Here is a 20,376-nt window from a genome sequence, read left to right as displayed (position 1 = left end):
CGGTAATGAAGACTTTAATATCCTTCGATACGAAATAGGAAAGCGAATCGTGATAAAACTATATCTCCTCAGAGTCGGAAATCAAACGAGATGCAAATCATTCAAGTAAAGCGTTACATTCTTACTTTAAATCCTATAAATCAGTTTGTATTTAGGGATTCTTTGTTAAACCTTTCCGTGATCAATTAATGCAGAACGGGGGTTTTATTTGTTAGTTTTATTAGTTACACACATATCATGTTTCGCCATATTTAAATTCGCATCGCTAATGAAGCATTTTTGTGAAATTAAATAAGTATAAATTATTCATAAAGCCAAGAAATTTTGTAGCAATTATTGTTAGACATGTTGGTATATAACACATGTATACATAGCTATAAATGGTTTTCTTTTATTTATTTATGTTATTTGCATGTAAAAACAGGCACATATTAACGTACAACAGAGAAACATGTTTTTGTAAATAAAATACCGCATAGACGAGACGAGGACACGAATTTAATATCACAAATTATAATTAAGCAAACTCTTTTTATAAAATCTTATAACCTAGTAAATGTATAATTAAAATATAATTGTAAATGCTTTTTGGTTCAACTCTTAAGATAAAATATATTTTTACATTTTTGCAAAACTTATTATGGCAGTAGATATTATTATTGTACTATATGTGTAAATAAGTCTTAGTATCATAATGAATTAATTATCGCCTGAGCTTCCTCGAAGCAAGGTAAGAAGCGGGTGGAGTGGTGGTACCGCCTGAGAATATTCTAACTTTGAACGGGCTGTTTTCAAATGAAGAAAACTTAAAAGGCCTCAATGTAGCCTTTGTAGGATTTAAATATAAGTCAAATATAGACTGCGTGGATCTAACAGTGGGTGTAGGATCTGTTGTAGTTTGTGTGACGAAAGGCGTTACGTTAGATGATGGTACTACTCTTTCTGTCGTGGGCGCTGGAGTAGTCGGTGCTGAGGCTCGGCTTGTTGTTGTCCTGATGGTTTGAGGTGTGGATACTGTCGTCTGAATATAACGTGGACTATCCCAACTGAATCTTGTAGATGAGCCAGACATTTCTATCGATGTATTCGTAGTTTGAGTCTTCGGTTTATTTTCATACTGCTGAGTTTTTATAGAAGAATTTTCATCCACAGAACTAGTCGCTTTGTTTTCCATTATTTCCATAGATTTATTAGATTTATTACTGATCGTGTAAGTAGCTGGAGATGTTGTTTCAAGCAATTCGAGTTCACGTCGTTCGCTCTTGTTTGAACTGTTCATAGAAATGTTATAATTAATATTTACCTTTGCAGTATCGCTTTTATTTATTCGAGTGACCGTCGGTGAAGAGGTAGTACTAGAAGGACTACTAAGTGTTGAGTGATCAGGATTGTTGTTTTCTGGCACGTATCGAGATTTTCCTCTCCTTGAAGTAATCGTCTTCGGTGTTGTTGTGTGCAGACTATAGTTCTTTTCTGTGGACATTCTTCTTTCGGATGACATCGTACTTCCGAGTGTAGTACTTATTCGTGGCGTAGTTGAGGCAAAATTGTTCATGTCATTTTGATTGTATGTCGATAAGCCTCTAGTTGGATACGGTATTTCTGTGGAAGACTTAGTCGACATCTTCTGCAAATGTATAAAGGGGTTCTGAGATAGATCAATTTCTACGTACACGTTATTTGTTGGCGAGACTTCACCAAATGTTTTTCTAAACTGATTATCGTTTATATCATCATTTTTCGTAGATATTGTTCTCGAGTTCATCATCCTCCGACGGAATTGATTGGACTCAATTTTTCTGGGCGATGGTGGTTTTATTCCTATAATAGCTGGATCTAATGTGTTTGTAGAAGGTGTTGTGCGTTCGGAATAACCTTTTTTGGTCAGGTCTGGTAACTTCAAATTATCTATGTTGTCAATTTTAAAGTTTAACCAGTTTAACGGCCTTTTGTTGTTATAATAACCCTTTTCAAATTCATTCATGTAATTTCCTTTAAACAATTCATTAATGGCTAGATACGGTGGTTTCAATTTGTCAATATCTGGATAACCTACAAACTGCGGGTTTGTATTATTACGTTCAAAAGTTTTTATGTGCCGCGCTCTGTCATCAAATTTAGCAGGAGTATGTTTTACAGAAGTATCACAATCGATTATATATTTCTTAGCATTATGCTTGCAGTGATGCGGATACACTACCCAGGCCAGGAAACCGTTTCCTTGAAGACGTGTGTGTTCCTCGTGAATTCGTAATGCGCACTGAACATCATCGTATATATCTTCGTTGCGGAATGCTGAACACGGCACACCACAAGCTTTGCCGGGGCCGCACCAGTACAGCTCACTGATTTGCAGCAGCCCGTGGTCGCCGCTATGCGGATTGCGAGCTGCCGTATCGAATCTTGACTCATGGAAAGCGATGCACACCCATGTAGCCACATCGTCCCTTGTCACACCGAATTTCAACAGGTCACGGGCGAGTTCACATCGCTCGTAAATGCGCGCGTTAGCGAGCGCAATTAACGTACCCGTCAACAACACGACACCGAACATTGTAAAGTGCGTTTGCGCATCAGGCATCGGTGCACGCTATTTTACCTGCACCCCCCGCCGCGCGCCCGCGCGCGATCTGTGTCACACCCGTATGTTTACGGTAATCTCAATAGCGGGTCAGGCTGCCGATCATTTTGGAGCACCGATAAATATGTATGGACTCTGTTGCGCTGCGGGATGACTAGTGATGAGCCTACTACAGGACGCGAGCCCGACGCTTGCGAAGTCTTCGACACCCGACTCTGGTTAACCTTGACGGCTACGCGTCATATCGCCAGTGGTTGTCAACATCGACGCAAATGATTTTATTAAAATCGGTAATCGTCGAGCGATTCTATTTTTAAAATTGTTTTGAGGAAAAGCAAAGGTCAATACGTGAAACCATCAATAATAAAACGTAGGAAAGATAACGTTAGTCAGGTACGAGGTACTATGTCTGAATTTAATATAAGTTCGTTAGAATTTTCTTATTAATAACTAAGTAGGTGAGAAATTATCAATTCATCTATTACAGATGTTTGTAAATAATTTGACAAATGAAGTACAGTGGATTTGAAGGACAGTGCTGTCGCTAGGTGAGTGTGATGCTACGAGTATTTCCGCAACGGGTCAAGAGGTGAGCCGTCGGCCTCTGCTGCCTAATTTAGAGAGGTCTATGAAACACCAATGAAAACAAACATCGACTATTATGAAATTTATAATAACTGTTGCATGGACTATAATAAATATATGGTTCGGTTTTAAATAAATATATTTTTCTTTAATTTTAATAAATACATAATATCTAATTTTTCGTTAAACATCGCCTAATATAAATAATATTTATATTAAGCTTAATATTTTTTTATTGGAAAACGTTTTAAGTAGATACTTGCTTATTTTAATTTTATCATTATGTTCGTGTACTATGTCACGAAACAAAAAATATAGTATGCTTCCGCATTTTTATGCGAGTCTATAACATTAAAATTAATTATCCCTTAAATTACTGTGTAAATTAATTATTGTTTATCAATACAGTCACGGTTTTCTGTGTATATTTCTAAGCTATACTTATGGTCTAAATTAAGTTTTAGTAGATCGATTAAGTATGTTTTATATACCTCCAGTCACTTTCGTTTCTATACAACTAAAACAGATACGGATTGTAGTTTCAACATCGGCATAAGTTCATCTATAAATGCCATTTCTATTTACATAAAATATTCTTTGTCAACTAGGTTTAGAGCTGTCTACAAGCTTGGACCTCAACCAAGTTTGGATCATACATATATAAAGGTTGAGTCTATAAAGATACTATACTGTTTCGGAATGTACTTTGAAATACTCAGCTAAGACAAGAAATCTAATTTGGATAATTATACGTTATGGTTTTTTTTTCTGGCACAGCCCGTTTCCGGAATTTTATATGAAATATAATAATTACTATATTTTATTACATTATATTAAAAATATTTTTCCAGTTGATTTATTTACTCTTAGTCCAAAGTTTAATCAATCGAGTTTGGATTTGTGTTTCAACATAAACATATAGACATGTATGTACTTGTTTTGTGATATGATGACATAATACCGTTTTAGCGTGTTTTATCTTTACTAATATTGTAAATGCGAAAGTATCTCTGTCTGTGCGTCTGTTGCTCTTTCGGTACGAAGCAAGCTTAAACCGTACTTGTGCTTGAACGTACAAGTAAATAGGCTATTTTATACGTAGTACCTGACGATCAGCTCCTGAAAATCGAGCGAAACCGCCGCGACAACTAATGTCTCAGACATGTATCCTCAGTTAACATTCGCTACTGACTTAAATATATAAGATTGTAATTAAATCAATTGTTAAAATTTGATTTAAGATGGATAAATACATATATGTATTACATTTACTTATTAGATATTTTAGTTTTATTCACTTAATATTCCGTTCGCTTCGCATGGCGTGAAATGTAACTAAGCAACGATCGAGTACATTTTCGAGGCATTAGCTTAAATCCAATATATTATATTCACGTAGACTTTACAATAAAGCATTTATGAATCGTCAATATTGAAATATTTCTTTATTTACTCAACCACCGTTTTGGAAAGCAGCCTCCAGCGAGAAGAAACGGAAGGAAACTCGCGTGTTGCTCTTTTAAAACAAACCAGATTTACAATAAGATTAGTGCCAACAGTTATTATTCTCGATCAGAACTCCGTTCGAAAGGGAGCTACAGAGATAAAAACATTAGGGTACTCTTCTATATTTGCTATTATGATTCAATACAATATTAAGCGTATACAATTTTACATTTGAAATTAACATGGTGTTTCACTTGACTTGCAAAATTTAGTATATTATAGATTTTTGGTAATACAAATCCTCTACTTTAACGCAACAAGCGTTTTCACGACTGTTTAATAATAACAGAAGTGTGTACATTTCAAGAGTAAGCCGGGACTCCATAGATATGCTTTGCTTAAAACCTACTTGGAGAGACTTTACCGTTTAAATTCGCTTTTCTCAAATAGGCATTCGATGCTCCCTTCTTCATTGGAATTAACTGCTTGAAGTCTCAGAGATAATAATACTTTTTCAACAGTCATTTCATACAGCTTTGCTTTGATTGGTCTTTATTTATTTCATTAATCGAATACTTCACTTACAAGTTTTTGTACAAAACCGCTCGCTTCAAAGAAAATACTTATGTTATGTTACATTTTACTTATAGGTACTTATTAGTGAAATGTAACATTTACTCATAAATGACCTTAATATTCTTATTCACACAGTATTTAAACAATTAAAGACTAGTTATCGCATTTACACGCGTTACAGCTCGATTTGAAAAGATGATAAGCGCCATCTACCGAAATTAAACGCCATATTTACTACAGACGCTGTGCTTGAAGGTACCGTTACAACTGCCCCGCGTCTTATACAAACATTGCCGAGTTACGGCGGAGTTGGCGCAGTTTCCGCGCGACACAAACAGACAGTCGGACACGTTTTAGAAATATTATTTTGATTTCTACAACTGTCAGGGCTGGATTTACATTAAGGGCACTCATTAGACGGATCATATTAAAAAATCTCCGCGTAATTGAAAATGATTTTCTTATCTTCCAAAATATAATTCAAATTATGTAAAATAATCTACTAATGTTATTTATTTAATAAGTGTGCATCGATACTTTATCCGTGCGCCATTTTTCGCAGTGCCCACGGGCGCCACTAACGTTCAATTCGGTGACACGGTTCTCATAAAGTTTCCGACGGCAAATGTCTATGTATTTAACTAGTTGGGCATTCTTTTATTATAATTGTCAGTGCATTAAAACGCTTCTATCGAGTACTGTAACAAATCTCATTAGACTGCGTCCAGATTTTATTTCAATTTACGAGTCTTCAACAAAATATACGCGCTGAATATGTACACATTATTAAAATTAATCAATGCAAGTTTTATAAGTTATGCGTTCCTTCAATTACAGGACCACTGCGTGCAATTTACTTACTTGTTATTAAAAAATAATAAAACGCCGGTAGAATTAACAAGTGGCTATCACCATCCAGCACAATGACCATCCGCCGTTTAAAATTATAATAAATCAGACTTTTTCCGTTATAGAAACATCAGATTCGATAAACGCGACGTTTAAAATAAAAATATCAATACAATCTTAGGAACCAGACAGCTAAGTAGACACTTGAATTGAGTACGGGCGAAGTTTAAGTACAGCGTGTGAAGGGCGGTTTATCTGAGCTACACAAGACATTTTATTTATTTATAAAAATGTTGCGCACATATAGATAAACATAGAATTTGCTATTTATTAAATATATCATGCGTGAGTGATCTCTTAAAAGGTTAACAGTTCGTAGTTACCCTAAGCAGTTTGAAACGACTTCAATTTAAATGTATATACAGCAGTCTGCGATCAGTTGTATTCCACTTCCAGTGCAAGTACATACTTATATAGTAGTTATGTTGATATATCTGTTATTTTAACTCGCTTTGGATTAATATGAAGTAATAATTAAAAATCTATTTACTTGGTGGTAGGGCTTTGTGCAAGCTCGTCTGGGTAGGTACCACCCATTTATCAGATATTCTACCGTCAAACAGCAGTACTCAGTGTTCAGTTGTTCTGTTCCGGTTTGAAGGGTGACTAAGTCGGCGATGTAAGGAATGATTAATACTTCCTATAGCGCCATTGTCTATTGGCGGTGGTGAACACTTACCATCAGGTGGCCCAATTGCTCCTCCGACTAAATATATCACAAAAGAATACATGAGAATTGTTAACATTAACGCCTTAACCATATACAAATAGAGATTAATAATAGTCACTGTATAGACCGTGACCGCGTGGAATGGTGGCAAGAATGCTAGTTTTTGATATAATTGTGCGGTATATTTTATTCAATTAGAAAGAAAAATATATATGACACGGTAGTTTAATAACATGTCAAGGTATTTGTTAGAAATACTTATTTAACTGTCGTAGTCAATGGGCACGAATTGCGAAATAAATAAAAGTTGAATTTACATTCATTTCGTCACTGGGCAGTCTTAATCACACGGAAAAGCGGGTGATATCACGTGCCCTAATGAGTTGCATTTTATGTACTTTTAACTACCCTCTGATGAAGTTAACGCCGGACTGCGCTCGGATTAGAGCGAAAAAAACCATTTAAATCTATTTTACATTCATTTTTACCAAAAAATTATAAGTAGCTTTATTATCCTTTATTTAAATCATAATAGAACACAAGTTTTAGAACCTAATAGAAAAATCTTTAAAAGCCGTAATATCCTGCTTAAGTCCCACTGTTGGACAAAAGCTCCCTCGGTTAGAAGTCGCTACCCACATTAAATTAGTAGTGATTGTATTAATACTGAAAATTATTAATACAAAATTGTTCACTAATGATGTAGGTATGTACTTGAAACCAGTATCACATTTCAGTCCAGTTCGTAAAACTCGTAAGACGAGGTGTCTTACAAAATACAATAGAAACACTGAAACCATCGAACCGAGTCAATATCCATATGCAATCCTGTTCCATGTTTATAAATCATGATTTCATCGAGAGGTCGGAAGCACATTTATGGCTTAATTAAAAAGTCAGGTTTCATACGGTGGTTAGTATTATTGTTTGTTTTGTACTGAAAGTGAAGCCTTCGTTCCCCCAATATTCTAGCAACGTTCGATTTATTCGTTTGACTAATAAAATTAGTTCATTCATTTATACGTTACGGAATTATAAGTTATCCTAAGGGGATATGTTACATGCTTTTTTAATGGAATACGTAGGTGGACGGTGAAATGAACTGATGGTAAGTGGTCAGTACTGCCGATAGACATTAGCGGAGTATGACGTTTGAAACTATATTAAAGTAATAAGCACATATTAGCATTTAGCACATCTTAGTAAGTTTTTATTTATTTTTTCAGTATTATTTTGAGCGTGAATAATCTTATGTGTAGTAACTCGGCTTTACACGGTTTCCGAGGCACGGGTGACGGCCGAATTCCAAACTTCATCTACTGGAAAAACGCCCTCTGACCTTATGTATTTTAAAATTCGGCTTAAATTGATTTCATAATAGAATTTCTATAATTCGATCTAATCTACTTTTGCAGCGTCCTTGCATTAATCACATTTCGATTCCTCGGAGAAATTTACCTCCGGAGTTAATTTCTTAAGTCGACGATCTGTCCAGTCCTACATCGTCCTCCCTAGAACTGTTTGATTACCTATCTAGATGTTTTGAGAAGTACGAGTACTGTGAGTATTAATTATTAACGTTCTAGCTGTCCTCTTGATTTGTATCATTTTCTAATTCATGATTAACTTACAAAATTACACATTCAACTTCATTTTGAGTAACACCCACCTAAACAATAAATTTGATTAAACAAAGGAATTAAAGAAGGAACAAACAAATAAATATCGCGCGGTTAAAGCAGCGGGTTCAGCTAGAAATATTATAAATGGAAAAATGAGTTTGTTTTATGCCGATCATCATGTTTTTTATATACCTGTTATCAGGGATACAGACAAGACACCTGAAACACGCCCAAACGGAAACTAACAAAAGGCTGATTTGATAAATTATTATTCTTTAAAGCATAATAAAAATAAATAAAAACCGACATAGATCGAACTCTATATTTGATTAAGTTGAATACACTGTAATTTTAATTATAATTAAACAGTAACCAGTCTTGTTTGCTACAAAATAATAATTAATCTAATATTACATCTATTATATAACAATGCTTTTATGTTTGCACGGGGACATAAAACATATAATGAAATGAACACTATTTTTCACAATATATTTCACAGGTGATAAAATTAAAAAATATATTTTATTCAACAGAGCTTTTATAAACCATTTTGAATTCTCATCTTTCACAATTGTATTAAATGCAAATCTACCGCAAGTTCGGAATAACGACTAAACCGAGAGGAACCACCAAAAAATCAGTAGTTACTCCTCTGCAATTTTAAAATACAAGATTAAACAATTAAATACATACAATATAACCTGTTTGAAGCACACCAAGCACTAACTCTACGCTTTTTTGTCGTCTTTATTATAATCTTCTCTTGAGAAATGTGCCTTATTAATTATAGTTTTTTTTAACAGAACTATTTATATTAACAAAATTTATGGGATCGCTAGAAAATACTTGGTATTTCTAAGCGATTTAATTAATAAATAAGTATTCTAATCAGGAAGGTTCATTATCAAAGCGATTATCCATTATTAATTAACGGGGTTTTGATTACGTTGTGGTCGAAACTATATTGAATCTGGGTAGTTACTTGTGAACCGTAAAGTATAACCATATTAACACAATGTCGTGTATATTAATACAAGTGTATTAATTTATATTACTTTATACTATTTAGATATACTATTGGGAAGTGCTCAACTCTTGGTAGTGTGGACTTAAGAAGACTTAAGACCCGGTGCTGAAGTCAACCGTCGATCTGGCACACGGCAGTACATAAATGATAACTATTTCTTATCACCGGTATCATTATCGACACGGACTCCAAGAACATACATTCTGTGAAGAACTCTCGTAAACAAGAATGGATTAATTATTTTTAGCTTAGCTTAAATCCTAGTTGTATAGATCTATCAGTTCCCACGTTAAATTACCTACATATATAATGATTTTATTATGTAGTACGAAGTATAAAGTGAAAATGAGCCATTTATTTTATAAAGTAATAAATAACAATTCGTATTATTTGTAATGACAGCCAGTTTCTTACAGTTCCCATTTTTTTTTGTACTCGGTACGGTTAGAACAGACTGAATATAAATATTAATTCGGATAAGCAATTGACTGTATTATAATTAATTTCTTATATAAACTTGCCTAACCTAATTTAACAACGCCTTAACACAGATTAATCTAATTGCAAAATGTATACATCTTGTGTAGTAATCATTTATTTATTGAAGATAACGCAGCAGTGCATTCAGACAGAAGTAATTATACGTGGAAATGCTGTTTGCATCCTTGCCACCATTCCAAGTATCATGATTTGTAGAGTATCTTACTATTTTTTTTGCTCATAATTCTTATCTAAATAAAAGTATTGTTTTTAAAAAAAAGATATACCATATCATTCCTGTCCATAGAAACGTGTATAGTTTCCGCCGTCCGTAAGCAAATTTACTTATTTATTCTGCGTTGCACTCCAGCTAACAATGCCTTGTTTACGTGATGAAGGTATAAATTATCAGAATGTATAAATTAGCATGAGGTGCAACAGGCGCCTCGCTCCGCCTGGTGAGTGTGCTCAGTGCAGGCCCGCCTGGGTGGGTAAAGACGACTAATCATTTATTCTACCGCCAAAAGATATATTTTTATTATTGTTACGTTTCGTATTCAAGGGTAGAGTGATACTACAGTCACAAGGGATATAAGACTTTATCTCTTCCAGACAACATTTAGGAAAAGAAATAATTGCAAATTATGTGGTTAATATCAAGTAAGTTAATTAATTATTTTATTTATTGGCACGCGATAAGCGAAGAAATAGTGGGCGTTAATTAAAAACGGTAATCAGCGCGCAATTTACATTTCTTAAATGTTGAGGGTATTTTAGCAGCAAGGCTTTCTCAAGCTTATCTTCTTGATTTATTTATATATACAAGTCCAGAAAAATTGTACTTATAATAATTAATTCAAGTGATGTTTTCGATTAAGCCGTTTTCGAGTGAAAGGTTCGGTAGAAAGTTGTACTCGTGACCTCCAAAATTAAAATTTATTTTAATTTTTTTTTTGTAAATTTAATACGGTCAGGCAGTAATTTTCGGTAAAAAATACACATATTTTAGTCTCATGCATTATGAGAGTGCCTCGTTAGTCTAATGGTTAGTATGGTTACTGTTCTCATGGGTTCAAACCATAATACGGGCCGATAAAAAATATTCGGTATTTCGATCGAAATATCCTCAGTAGTATCCCAGAGTCTGGAAATTGGCAGTGTGAACACTCCCGTGCCTCGGAAAGCACGAAACTCCTACGGCCACTTGAACTTCCGGTCGTATCGGATTATGAGAATGAGGGAATCGAGAGTGCATCTGTGTTACGCACGCAATTGTGTACGATAATATGTCCCTCGTAACTGGCTAACCTCTCTTGAGGTCGGCCTCGGTTAAGAGGACGTCATCATAATACATTAAGTACAGTCTGGAATATAATTAATACATAAGCTGCGTAAGCCGTTACACCATTATCCACGCGGAATTAATCACTACGTATACGCAGTTACTTAGTCGCACAGAGACGAGTGGATTCGTGGATTATTAGATTGACATAATTGTTGGACGACGGACGTGTATCCGACAATCAAAACGCAACCTCGCTTATTGCGCTCTCAGTATTGCGTAAAATTCAATTATTTATTAAATTTGTGCATAATTTGAGAAACAACGCAATATTTGTTTAAGCGTTATTAGAGAAATCATTTGTTTTTATTTAGAATCTTCTCGAGAATAAACGATCAAGTTATCCTAAGGGAACAAAATAAACATGCAAGAACGTCTGAGCTAATAGGTATTGAGTTTCGCAATTTACCGTCTGCATCACGACTGATGAAGCGTGAAACACTAGAAGAGCTTATTTTCTCTATTTACTTTCCAGGACTTGTATCCCGACGACGAATATCAAATATATTGTTCTTAAAACTTGTTCAAAAATGATTGTATTTATGACCTGACAGTAGGTATTAGTAAAAACGAATGATAATTTATTTAAAGAGTACGAATATTGATGTATTCCCAAGAAGGTGAGTGTTATGGTATAAAGCAGTTCCTACAATAATCAAGGCGTTACCTGGAAACATCATTACGACAGCACTAAGTAAACGGCTCGCACAACGAGCCTCTAATCTGTTAATGCCTTAAGCTGTAACCAAGAAATCATTCATTTTTAACTACAATTTATAGAAGAATTTTTGATTTGTATCGTTTTTATATATTTTAATTTAAGTTATAACGTATTTTGTGAATTCTAACATTATTTACTTGGAATTATTTAATAATATATTCTACTGAGATCTAAGTTTTTACTTATATTAATGTGTTAGGCTATGTAATTTCGCGTGACAGAAAAGGCTGAGAAATAAATAAAATTCTATATATGTATACGTAATAGCGTTTATACATAAGTCTCCATAACAATGTGTGCTGGTCTGTCAGTGTGTGTGAGGGAGAGACACGGGCTGTAGGCTATAGTAGGATACAGGTATTGTTTATCACATCAGTGTTCCTTTGTTTTTATTTAATACAATATTTATTGTTTAACTTCAATATTTATTTAAAATAGTTTCGAGTAAATCTCAATGAACATTTCATAATAACAATATTTGCTATCGTGTTACATACATTTATTGATCGGGAGGTAGAGGAGGGTGGGCGGTCGGCAGGGAGGCAGCAACAGTTGCGTGGGATACGCAATTTTTGCATCACAGAGTAAACTGCATTATATTTCATAGACATTCACGTAACGGAGACATCTCCGCCATTTTTTTAGAAGGCTGAGACTACTGCAAAGGCACGATTATTTATTAAACACGAGATCTCTTGGAGTGAGTGGAGAGAGTGGAGCTCACTTGTAGGTGGGTATCGATTTAGGCAATCATATCTAACATCCATATCTCAAATACTCAATATAAGATAACTATCCTGACATAGCTACACCGTATTAGAGGTATCGTAACAAATATACAAACTGACACATTTATAATATTAGCCGGATTTAGAGCTCGAGCTATTTCAATCATACCTTAGTCATAATATCATAATATCATCATAGAGCTTGCTCTAAATAAAATATTCTAACTAATTATTAGAAAATCTTGATTGATGATTAGTATAAAAATACCGATGTATATCATTGTGTCACTATTAATAAATTAATCTTGATATGAATTAAGAAATAATAATATCGAAGAATAACTTTTATACCTGGATACAACTAAATACCTATCTAAAATACCTATTTCATTTAAAGTAAAGAGATTTCCGACGCGCGAGGTCAGTCAGATCAGCGAGATAATAAGTTATCTTATTTCTGTTTTTGTTTTGTTCCAGCGAGGCACCTGTTGTGGGCATGAACCATTCGTTGTTGCCTGATACTGTTTCCTGATTCAAATATCATTTAAACATTTATATAACTCTACAATTGCGTCATAGAGTAATCGATATAAAACCATATTTCGACAATATTCATGTAATATCCAATGTCCAAAACATACTTTTTAAATTGTAAGTGATTACTCAGTGGGCATAGACATTGGCAGAAATGTTAATCATTCCTTCATCAATGCGCCAATTTTGGTTTACTCAGGGTGAGTGACCCAAACAACAAGACTTAAGTTAAGAAATTACTTATATTCCTTTTTACCCCTCCAATTAAACTTTAACCTTATGCTGAGAGTGAGGACGAAAATAGACAAAGGGATCAGTATCGAACCAGCGACTTTTGACATCGCTAGGCGGACATTGCGCTATTGACGCTGAAAGAATATTATATAAGGAGTAGAGGTGGATCTACCCCGCCGGGTTGCATAGCGCCCTACCCAATAATTTAATATTCTCACGTAATATTAATTTTAATGCATAATATATTGAAAAACATATTTACTATCGGATTACTTCCTCAAGATCTTATATTTCATTAGTGTATCCGATTGAAACGTTGAAAATATTTTAACGACAATATTTAAAATGGCATAGTATTTTCCGTCGGACTGTACCGGCGTAAATATTTTAAGCCATTTTGCATCACTATCAGCGGTCCTCACTTCTCACCCGACACATACATTTTCCTCGCGACGTTTCCCGTAACCGCCGAACGTGAGATGCATTATAAACACAAAGAACAAACTGAGTAATTGTTACCTGACCTTGAGTGATTGCCTGCTTCAGGAGTCCTGAAGGCTTTTAAATCGTCTTACGTGACTTTAACTTGAATTAAAACTTTGAGCAGCCAAATAAGATGTACAAGTTTTAATGTCTTTTGTATACACTCAGAGGATTTATGAACAAAGCCGCTTTACATCGACGCGCTTCGGAACAAAAGAAATCCAAGTCCACAGTCCGAACGGTGTAATAACATAGGTTATCTAAAAACTTCACTTATATAAAAGCTTTTGGAATATAATATCTACATAAGTTAATTTGCCAAGGTTATAAATAATAGATACAAGATGATCCTTACGTCTTTTTTTAATTTTTAGTCTGAAATAGTATTATATCTGTCCTCAGAAAATAAACATAATTAAAATTATCAAGTAACTACCATGACTTATGCTTTGCCAGACTAAGATGTTAAGTATTTTTGTGCATTTTCAATAAATATCTTACTACTTAAAATCATCTTAAATTTTACGAGACCGTCTTCGTCGTTAGTTTATAGCCATAAGGTTATGACTTCTGATCTTCGAATCAATAGAGCGAGAAATGTTTATCATTGTTCTTATATTTATAACCATAGAAAATTATAAACTAATTGTCAGGATTCTTGTTTAATGTCGACAAAATATCCTAAACAGGCGTAAGGTAGGTATTGTTTAAAATTTTAGCTGAATCTGTTTCATGGTATACTGGCACTGGTAAAGTGTTTATGGTATTACGACATAAACAATATTATATGCTATGTATCAGTTATATGCAATACATAGATTATATAGACAAGCAGCAGACTTTGTTTTCCTTGTAAATATATACTAATAGAGTTGATGTGCTGCAGCGTCATTTAGCGGCAAGTTGAAATAATGTAGATAGCATGAAGGCCTTCTCTGTCGAGATTAATTTCAAATACAACCATGATCTATTTTTTTTTATTTCAATTTTGTTTTTTCGTATTAATTTATGCTGTATTCGCACAGCAGGCAGCCCTTTTGTTTTCGGTGCAGCACGTTTTATAACACTGCAACTAAAATCTTTTGCCAAACTTTTATGACCGGCCGCTGCCTAAAGTCCACCCTCCTCGAGAATGCATTTGTATGTTCCCACCCGGTACAGCGTGTTTGAGTGTTAAGCAGGGACGGTATTGATGGACACGGTTAACAAAACAACTGTTTCTACTCACACAGAGACTCGCGGTACACATATATTGAAATACTTAATATTTGAATATATATTTAATTAAAGGTAATGAAGGCCTGTTCTCATCAGTTATTCTAACGCAAAGTAAAATGTTACGTTCCAGTTTGAATTTATAACTCAAACCAAATCAAATCAATTTTATTGAAGTAAACTTCGCAACGAAGCGTTTTTGAATCGTCGATATTAAAATACTACCACCTATAGGTTTTAGTTTCAAGGATTGGTGTCACAATTACGATGTAAGAAATGGTTAATATTTCTTATAACGTCAACGTCAAACATTTACCAAAATGCCATTTCACCAGTCTGCCTACTATTAAAAAAAAAACATAACGTACTAAAAACTAATGTCAATACATAGGAAAGGAATAAGTTGCACGTGTCAAAAGTACTGAAAATAGTTTGAATAGTGATTTGCCGGCGTCAAAATCTAAAGATAAACGCTCGTGTTCTATGTTCGTTATTAGTTCTCAACTGCACTGTCGCGCTTGATACACACTCAACCTACTTTTCGATGCAATTTACTCCTGGACTGTACCGTTCAAAGAACATTCGGTTAAACGAAAGGGGCGTATCACATCTCACCTTAGCCACTAAGCTGTGCGCACGAAAAGTATAAATTAAAAAAAAGATATGTCGTTTGAATGGAACAGATAATAAATGATTAATTTAGTATTAAATGTCAACTGTCATCAACTTCCAATATTTATACATACCGTTTAGCTATGTCTGATGTAGCTGCTCCCATAAGTACCTCAAATGAAATAATAAAGTCCCTTAAAGCACTATCCCACCAACAAAGCTGTGCCTTCTTGGCATACGTCGCCCAAGGATGTCGTGATTGCAACCTCAATTACTCAATTCCAAAATAGATTAAACAGTTATATAAATAAATGAAGACGCAATTGATATAGACTCCTCAGCTAAAGCTGCTTAGTTTGTTATACATAACAATAATAATATAATATATGAATGATTAAAACCGATCCACGTTGATTTTCAAGCAGTCTGTTACAGACAGACTATTTGTCAGTCGACATGAGATTATTTTACACATACGTATACGTGAGTATCAAAAAACTACGTAACCCTCAGTTCACACGATGCCATTTTCGATTGACTACGCTCCGAGGAAAAGTCGATAAGTTAATAAATTGCGCAGTATTTACATCGTCGCCCTCGTGCGTGCTCTTCTCTTACAGTCAACAAGTCTGCTTGTTATTATAATGTTTGTTTTCTTTTGCGACGTCGCTCGCATCTGCTGTTCTCAATAACATATATTTCGTACTTTTTACTTTGAGAGATGTTTGCTTACTGGCGGATAGCTCATAGCTGATAATAAACAAATAGCTCAATACAACATTTCTACACAGAGATAACGTCAATATTGAAGTTGAATTAAAAATATACATTACTAGCGATCCGCCCCGGCTTCGCACGGGAGCAACACTGATACTAAATATACTACATAATGTTATTATATACATAGTTTTTCAGTCATTAGACAATACAAACCGCTATGCCTCTGCATTTTAAATCTGTAATATCTTCGAAAATATTCATTAAAAATTACATGCTGTAGAGAGCCATATTGATCAATATGAAAAGCACAATGTACTTAAGGTACCTAATTGGATAACGGTTAATGCTGTATTGCTTAAAATCACTTCGAAAATATACCCTTATTTCTCGTGAAAAGTAAAGGATAAAAAATGATTATTGTGGGTTATTGGTGGTAGTACCACTCGCACATCATAGATACCATACTTGATATTTGTCAGTCGTGTTACAATCATTGTGTAAATATCAGCTAAATAGTTCAGTACTTTATTCTACTGTACTCTGTTTGTCAATCGTTTTTCCTTTTTGCTTTATTAGATACCGATACTTTAGTGAAAACGATAAAGACAGTTGGCAATAAACGTAGGAAAATATGTTCGAATCACGCGGTGTATGTTTGTTTATCTTAAATTTTTAATAACGATAATGTAATTTCGACCAGTTGGCGAACAGTTTAAATATTACTACTATCGGTTTTAATTCTACAACCTGAAGTTTGGTTGAGCATATTTGCCCCCACGTGGACACCCGATGCTTCACGAATATTGCTAAATGAAAGGTACCCCTCGCGCTGCCTATAATTAAACAAGGTTTTTATTAATAGGACATGCAGGCTGGGAACTTGATAGGATTAATTAAATTGGTCAGCAGTTATAGGGATGCGAAAACTTATAAACATTCCATTTTTTCGGGGATGGTACATTTGATGAAAAAATAATTCCTTATATGATAATTTTTGGAATTATTCTCGTTTCTCCGACTATAACAGACGAATAGAATAAAAAGTACTAGCTTTTATTTTATGGCATATAGAAAAATAAAACATCTTTTGATATATTTGTAATAATAGTTTGTTAAGTCATGCAGTAACACATTGCAAGGCTGCGTGTAACTTGTAAAATATTGTATGTTACGTAACAAAGACGGGATGGGATTTCTAACTAAAAAGTAAGTAAGAAATAAGAGAAATGTTATCTAATACTATATCTTAATTGATATCAGCTGGTGGCGGCTCTTTTACGGCGACTACGAGTCCTATTTGAAATTAGAGACATTTTAATTGAGATACGACAAATAACCTTAAAGTTATTTCAATGATTACACGCGTTTAATTTTATAAATGTATACAGTAAAATGTAAAAATCTTTTGAAATCGTTCTGTAATTTTATTTTCGCAAAATACCTAATAGCAATATTCTAGCTTCGTTGATTATACTTTAGAAAGTACGTCGCGTAATAAATGTTCTTTTCACTTAATTCAGTTGCTGCGATATGGGTCTTCTTGCTCTTTTTCGCGTTTTTAGAGTAATGCCTCCTGTAAATAACTTGTTTGAAAGAAAATTGTATCAGGATCAGACCTCTTTATATGACTATTTCATCAATGTTAAAATCTTTTTCTACTGTAGCAACATTTTTACCTTTCCCAATCAAAGAGATTGTATAAAATGTTTAGGAGAAAAAACAATATACTTAAAAGTACATTTAAAGTGCTTTTTAAATTGTTATATTCAAATCAATTTAAATTTTTTATTAAATATTTCAAAGATATTATAATAATGTCGAGAACACTATTGCAAAGAGGATTATTGTAAGTCTGTGGGAGGTTGGAGGGGAGGCGGAGGAGATAAGACTTATTATATAACCGTAGGTAGTCAGATAATCGTTGCACTCACCGACGCAGCTGTATAATTCCATTGCGCCGTGGAGCAGGCAGCCATTCTCGGCTGTTATGCCGGTGGTCGTGTTGAGACAGTAGCAACCCTCATTATTGTCTAGAAGCCATTCGTTGGCTGCAAATCTCGCCGCAGGAATTCCTTCGTATGAAGTATCACCTTCATAACGCAGCTCGACGCTCCTACGTCATAAAAATATGATAATTTGTGAGTGCAAGTGCCACTTACAAGACCTAAAAAATATTCCTGTCGAACAAATGATTACGTTAAAGCTACGAGTATTAATTCTGTTCGATATCTGTGTTGCGAATACTGAACATAATATAACAAACTCATATTGAAGTAGCGGAAGTTGATAGTTGTAGAGTCCTTATTTCTTTTTATACAATATATATGTATGTCCCATAAATAAACTCACCTACAAATATCCATGTTAAGAGCATATATCGATTCGGACCGGTTAACAAAAGGAGGGAATACGCCTGAGTCGGTGCCCCTGATCTTGTTGCACACGTTGGTCTCGAACTCTTCAGCCTCCGTGTCCTGGTTCCAGTTCCCGAGATAGGCTGAGCCGTTATAAGAGGATATTATGCCTAACTTCAAAGCGTCAACTGTTCCTCTGTTAACTACGTATTGATGACTAGGATTTTCATTTTTCTAGAAAAAATATAATTCCAAAAGTAGATCATTTCATTAAAAATGCAAAATCTTTATTACGCTCGCTTTGAATCGAGCGTTCATATTAAAAAATACCCGTGTAATTTAATTAGAGAAAAATAATAATTGAGTTCTCTCGTGTCGTCTCATGCGTTCACAATAGATATGCTTAATATTCATATATACGAGTATAATAACATTGTAATGATATAAAATATTATATTTATGTATTACAGTCCCTTACAGAGACATATAATCTATACTATGACACAATATAACTATGACATTTGATCCCCGTCGTGTAGCTCTTAAGCTCTGTGTTGAAGTCGAGATGGAGAAAACCTTTAGGAAACATCTTGTAAAGCAAATAAAGCTTTACAAATAAAACAGTTTTTCAGACACAACCCTTGCAAGTATTGAAAGCGACGCTGCATAAAAACTAGATATAATTAGGGCGCCGAGAGCGCGAGGGATAATTTGCGCCCCAGGGCCCGCACATGATTTCAAATTTAATTATTTGCCTAAATTGCATTTTTAAAACCCCTCTGGTTAAAGACAATATTTATTACAATTCATTTGCAATGATGGCGAGTTTGAAATGCTGTCCATGTGTTAAACTCAGATTAAAAAGCTAACAAAAGGCAGACGGAGCGCGCAGGGTACAGCGCGTGTGTATAGGGACGCAACAAAAGCGGATACAAAATTCGACGCATCTCTTTGTTATTACGTCAAAAGTGCAATTCACTTGATATCTCAGTCGCGAAATGTTGACAACCGACTGATGACATCAGGTGATACGCCATTTTGATTCGTGATCCTACAATTTTGATAATGACCGTAGTCAATGTCGCATCCAATTCCGACATTTATATTCAAAGTAACAAACAAAAACATTTCCCTGAATGAAAAACTTAAAACTTATCCAACATTTTAGAGAGGTTATAGTATCAATATAAAACATGGCAGACAACGTCCGGCGACGGGTTTGCTTGTACTATTGTGTAGGTAATCCGTAGAGCTTTATTGTACGAATAAACTAGAATCCAACGCAGAACACAATCATATAATTTCACACAGTGATAACCGACGATGACTCTCCTATTAGGTATACCTACATAAAAAAAGTGAAAGTGAGTTCGTTTGTTCCGTTCTAGAATTCTAACAATCAAAATATTCTTTATTTGAGTAGTCTTATAGAAGCACTTTCCTCATGTCACAGTGTCGAAGTAAGTGTAAAGCTGCCGCCCGTTCGGAGAGTAGGATATACTGAGAAGAATCGACAAGAAACTCAGTACTTACT

The 20,376-nt window shown here is 34.5% G+C and overlaps 2 protein-coding genes across 2 annotated transcripts in view; both read right to left on the bottom strand.

Moving 5' to 3' along the window:
- The window catches only part of LOC113404110 (sensory neuron membrane protein 2-like), a 79,541-nt gene that overhangs the window by 24,900 nt on the left and 34,265 nt on the right, over positions 1–20,376 (bottom strand). Inside the window, exons 5-6 of the mRNA XM_026644880.2 lie at positions 18,838–19,076; positions 18,420–18,601 (exon numbers count right to left, since the gene is read on the bottom strand). Coding sequence (XP_026500665.1) covers positions 18,420–18,601; positions 18,838–19,076 — 421 coding nt within the window. The remainder of the gene's footprint in view (positions 1–18,419; positions 18,602–18,837; positions 19,077–20,376) is intronic.
- On the bottom strand, positions 479–2,698 carry LOC113404108 (mucin-2-like). Its single transcript, XM_026644879.2, has one exon. It carries the CDS (start codon positions 2,579–2,581, stop codon positions 704–706), a length of 1,878 nt encoding a protein of 625 aa, XP_026500664.2. The 5' UTR covers positions 2,582–2,698; the 3' UTR covers positions 479–703.

This window comes from Vanessa tameamea, chromosome Z (genome assembly GCF_037043105.1).
Source record: "Vanessa tameamea isolate UH-Manoa-2023 chromosome Z, ilVanTame1 primary haplotype, whole genome shotgun sequence".
In the NCBI taxonomy this organism is placed as follows: domain Eukaryota; kingdom Metazoa; phylum Arthropoda; class Insecta; order Lepidoptera; family Nymphalidae; genus Vanessa; species Vanessa tameamea.
This window is presented reverse-complemented; position numbering and strand designations above follow the sequence as displayed.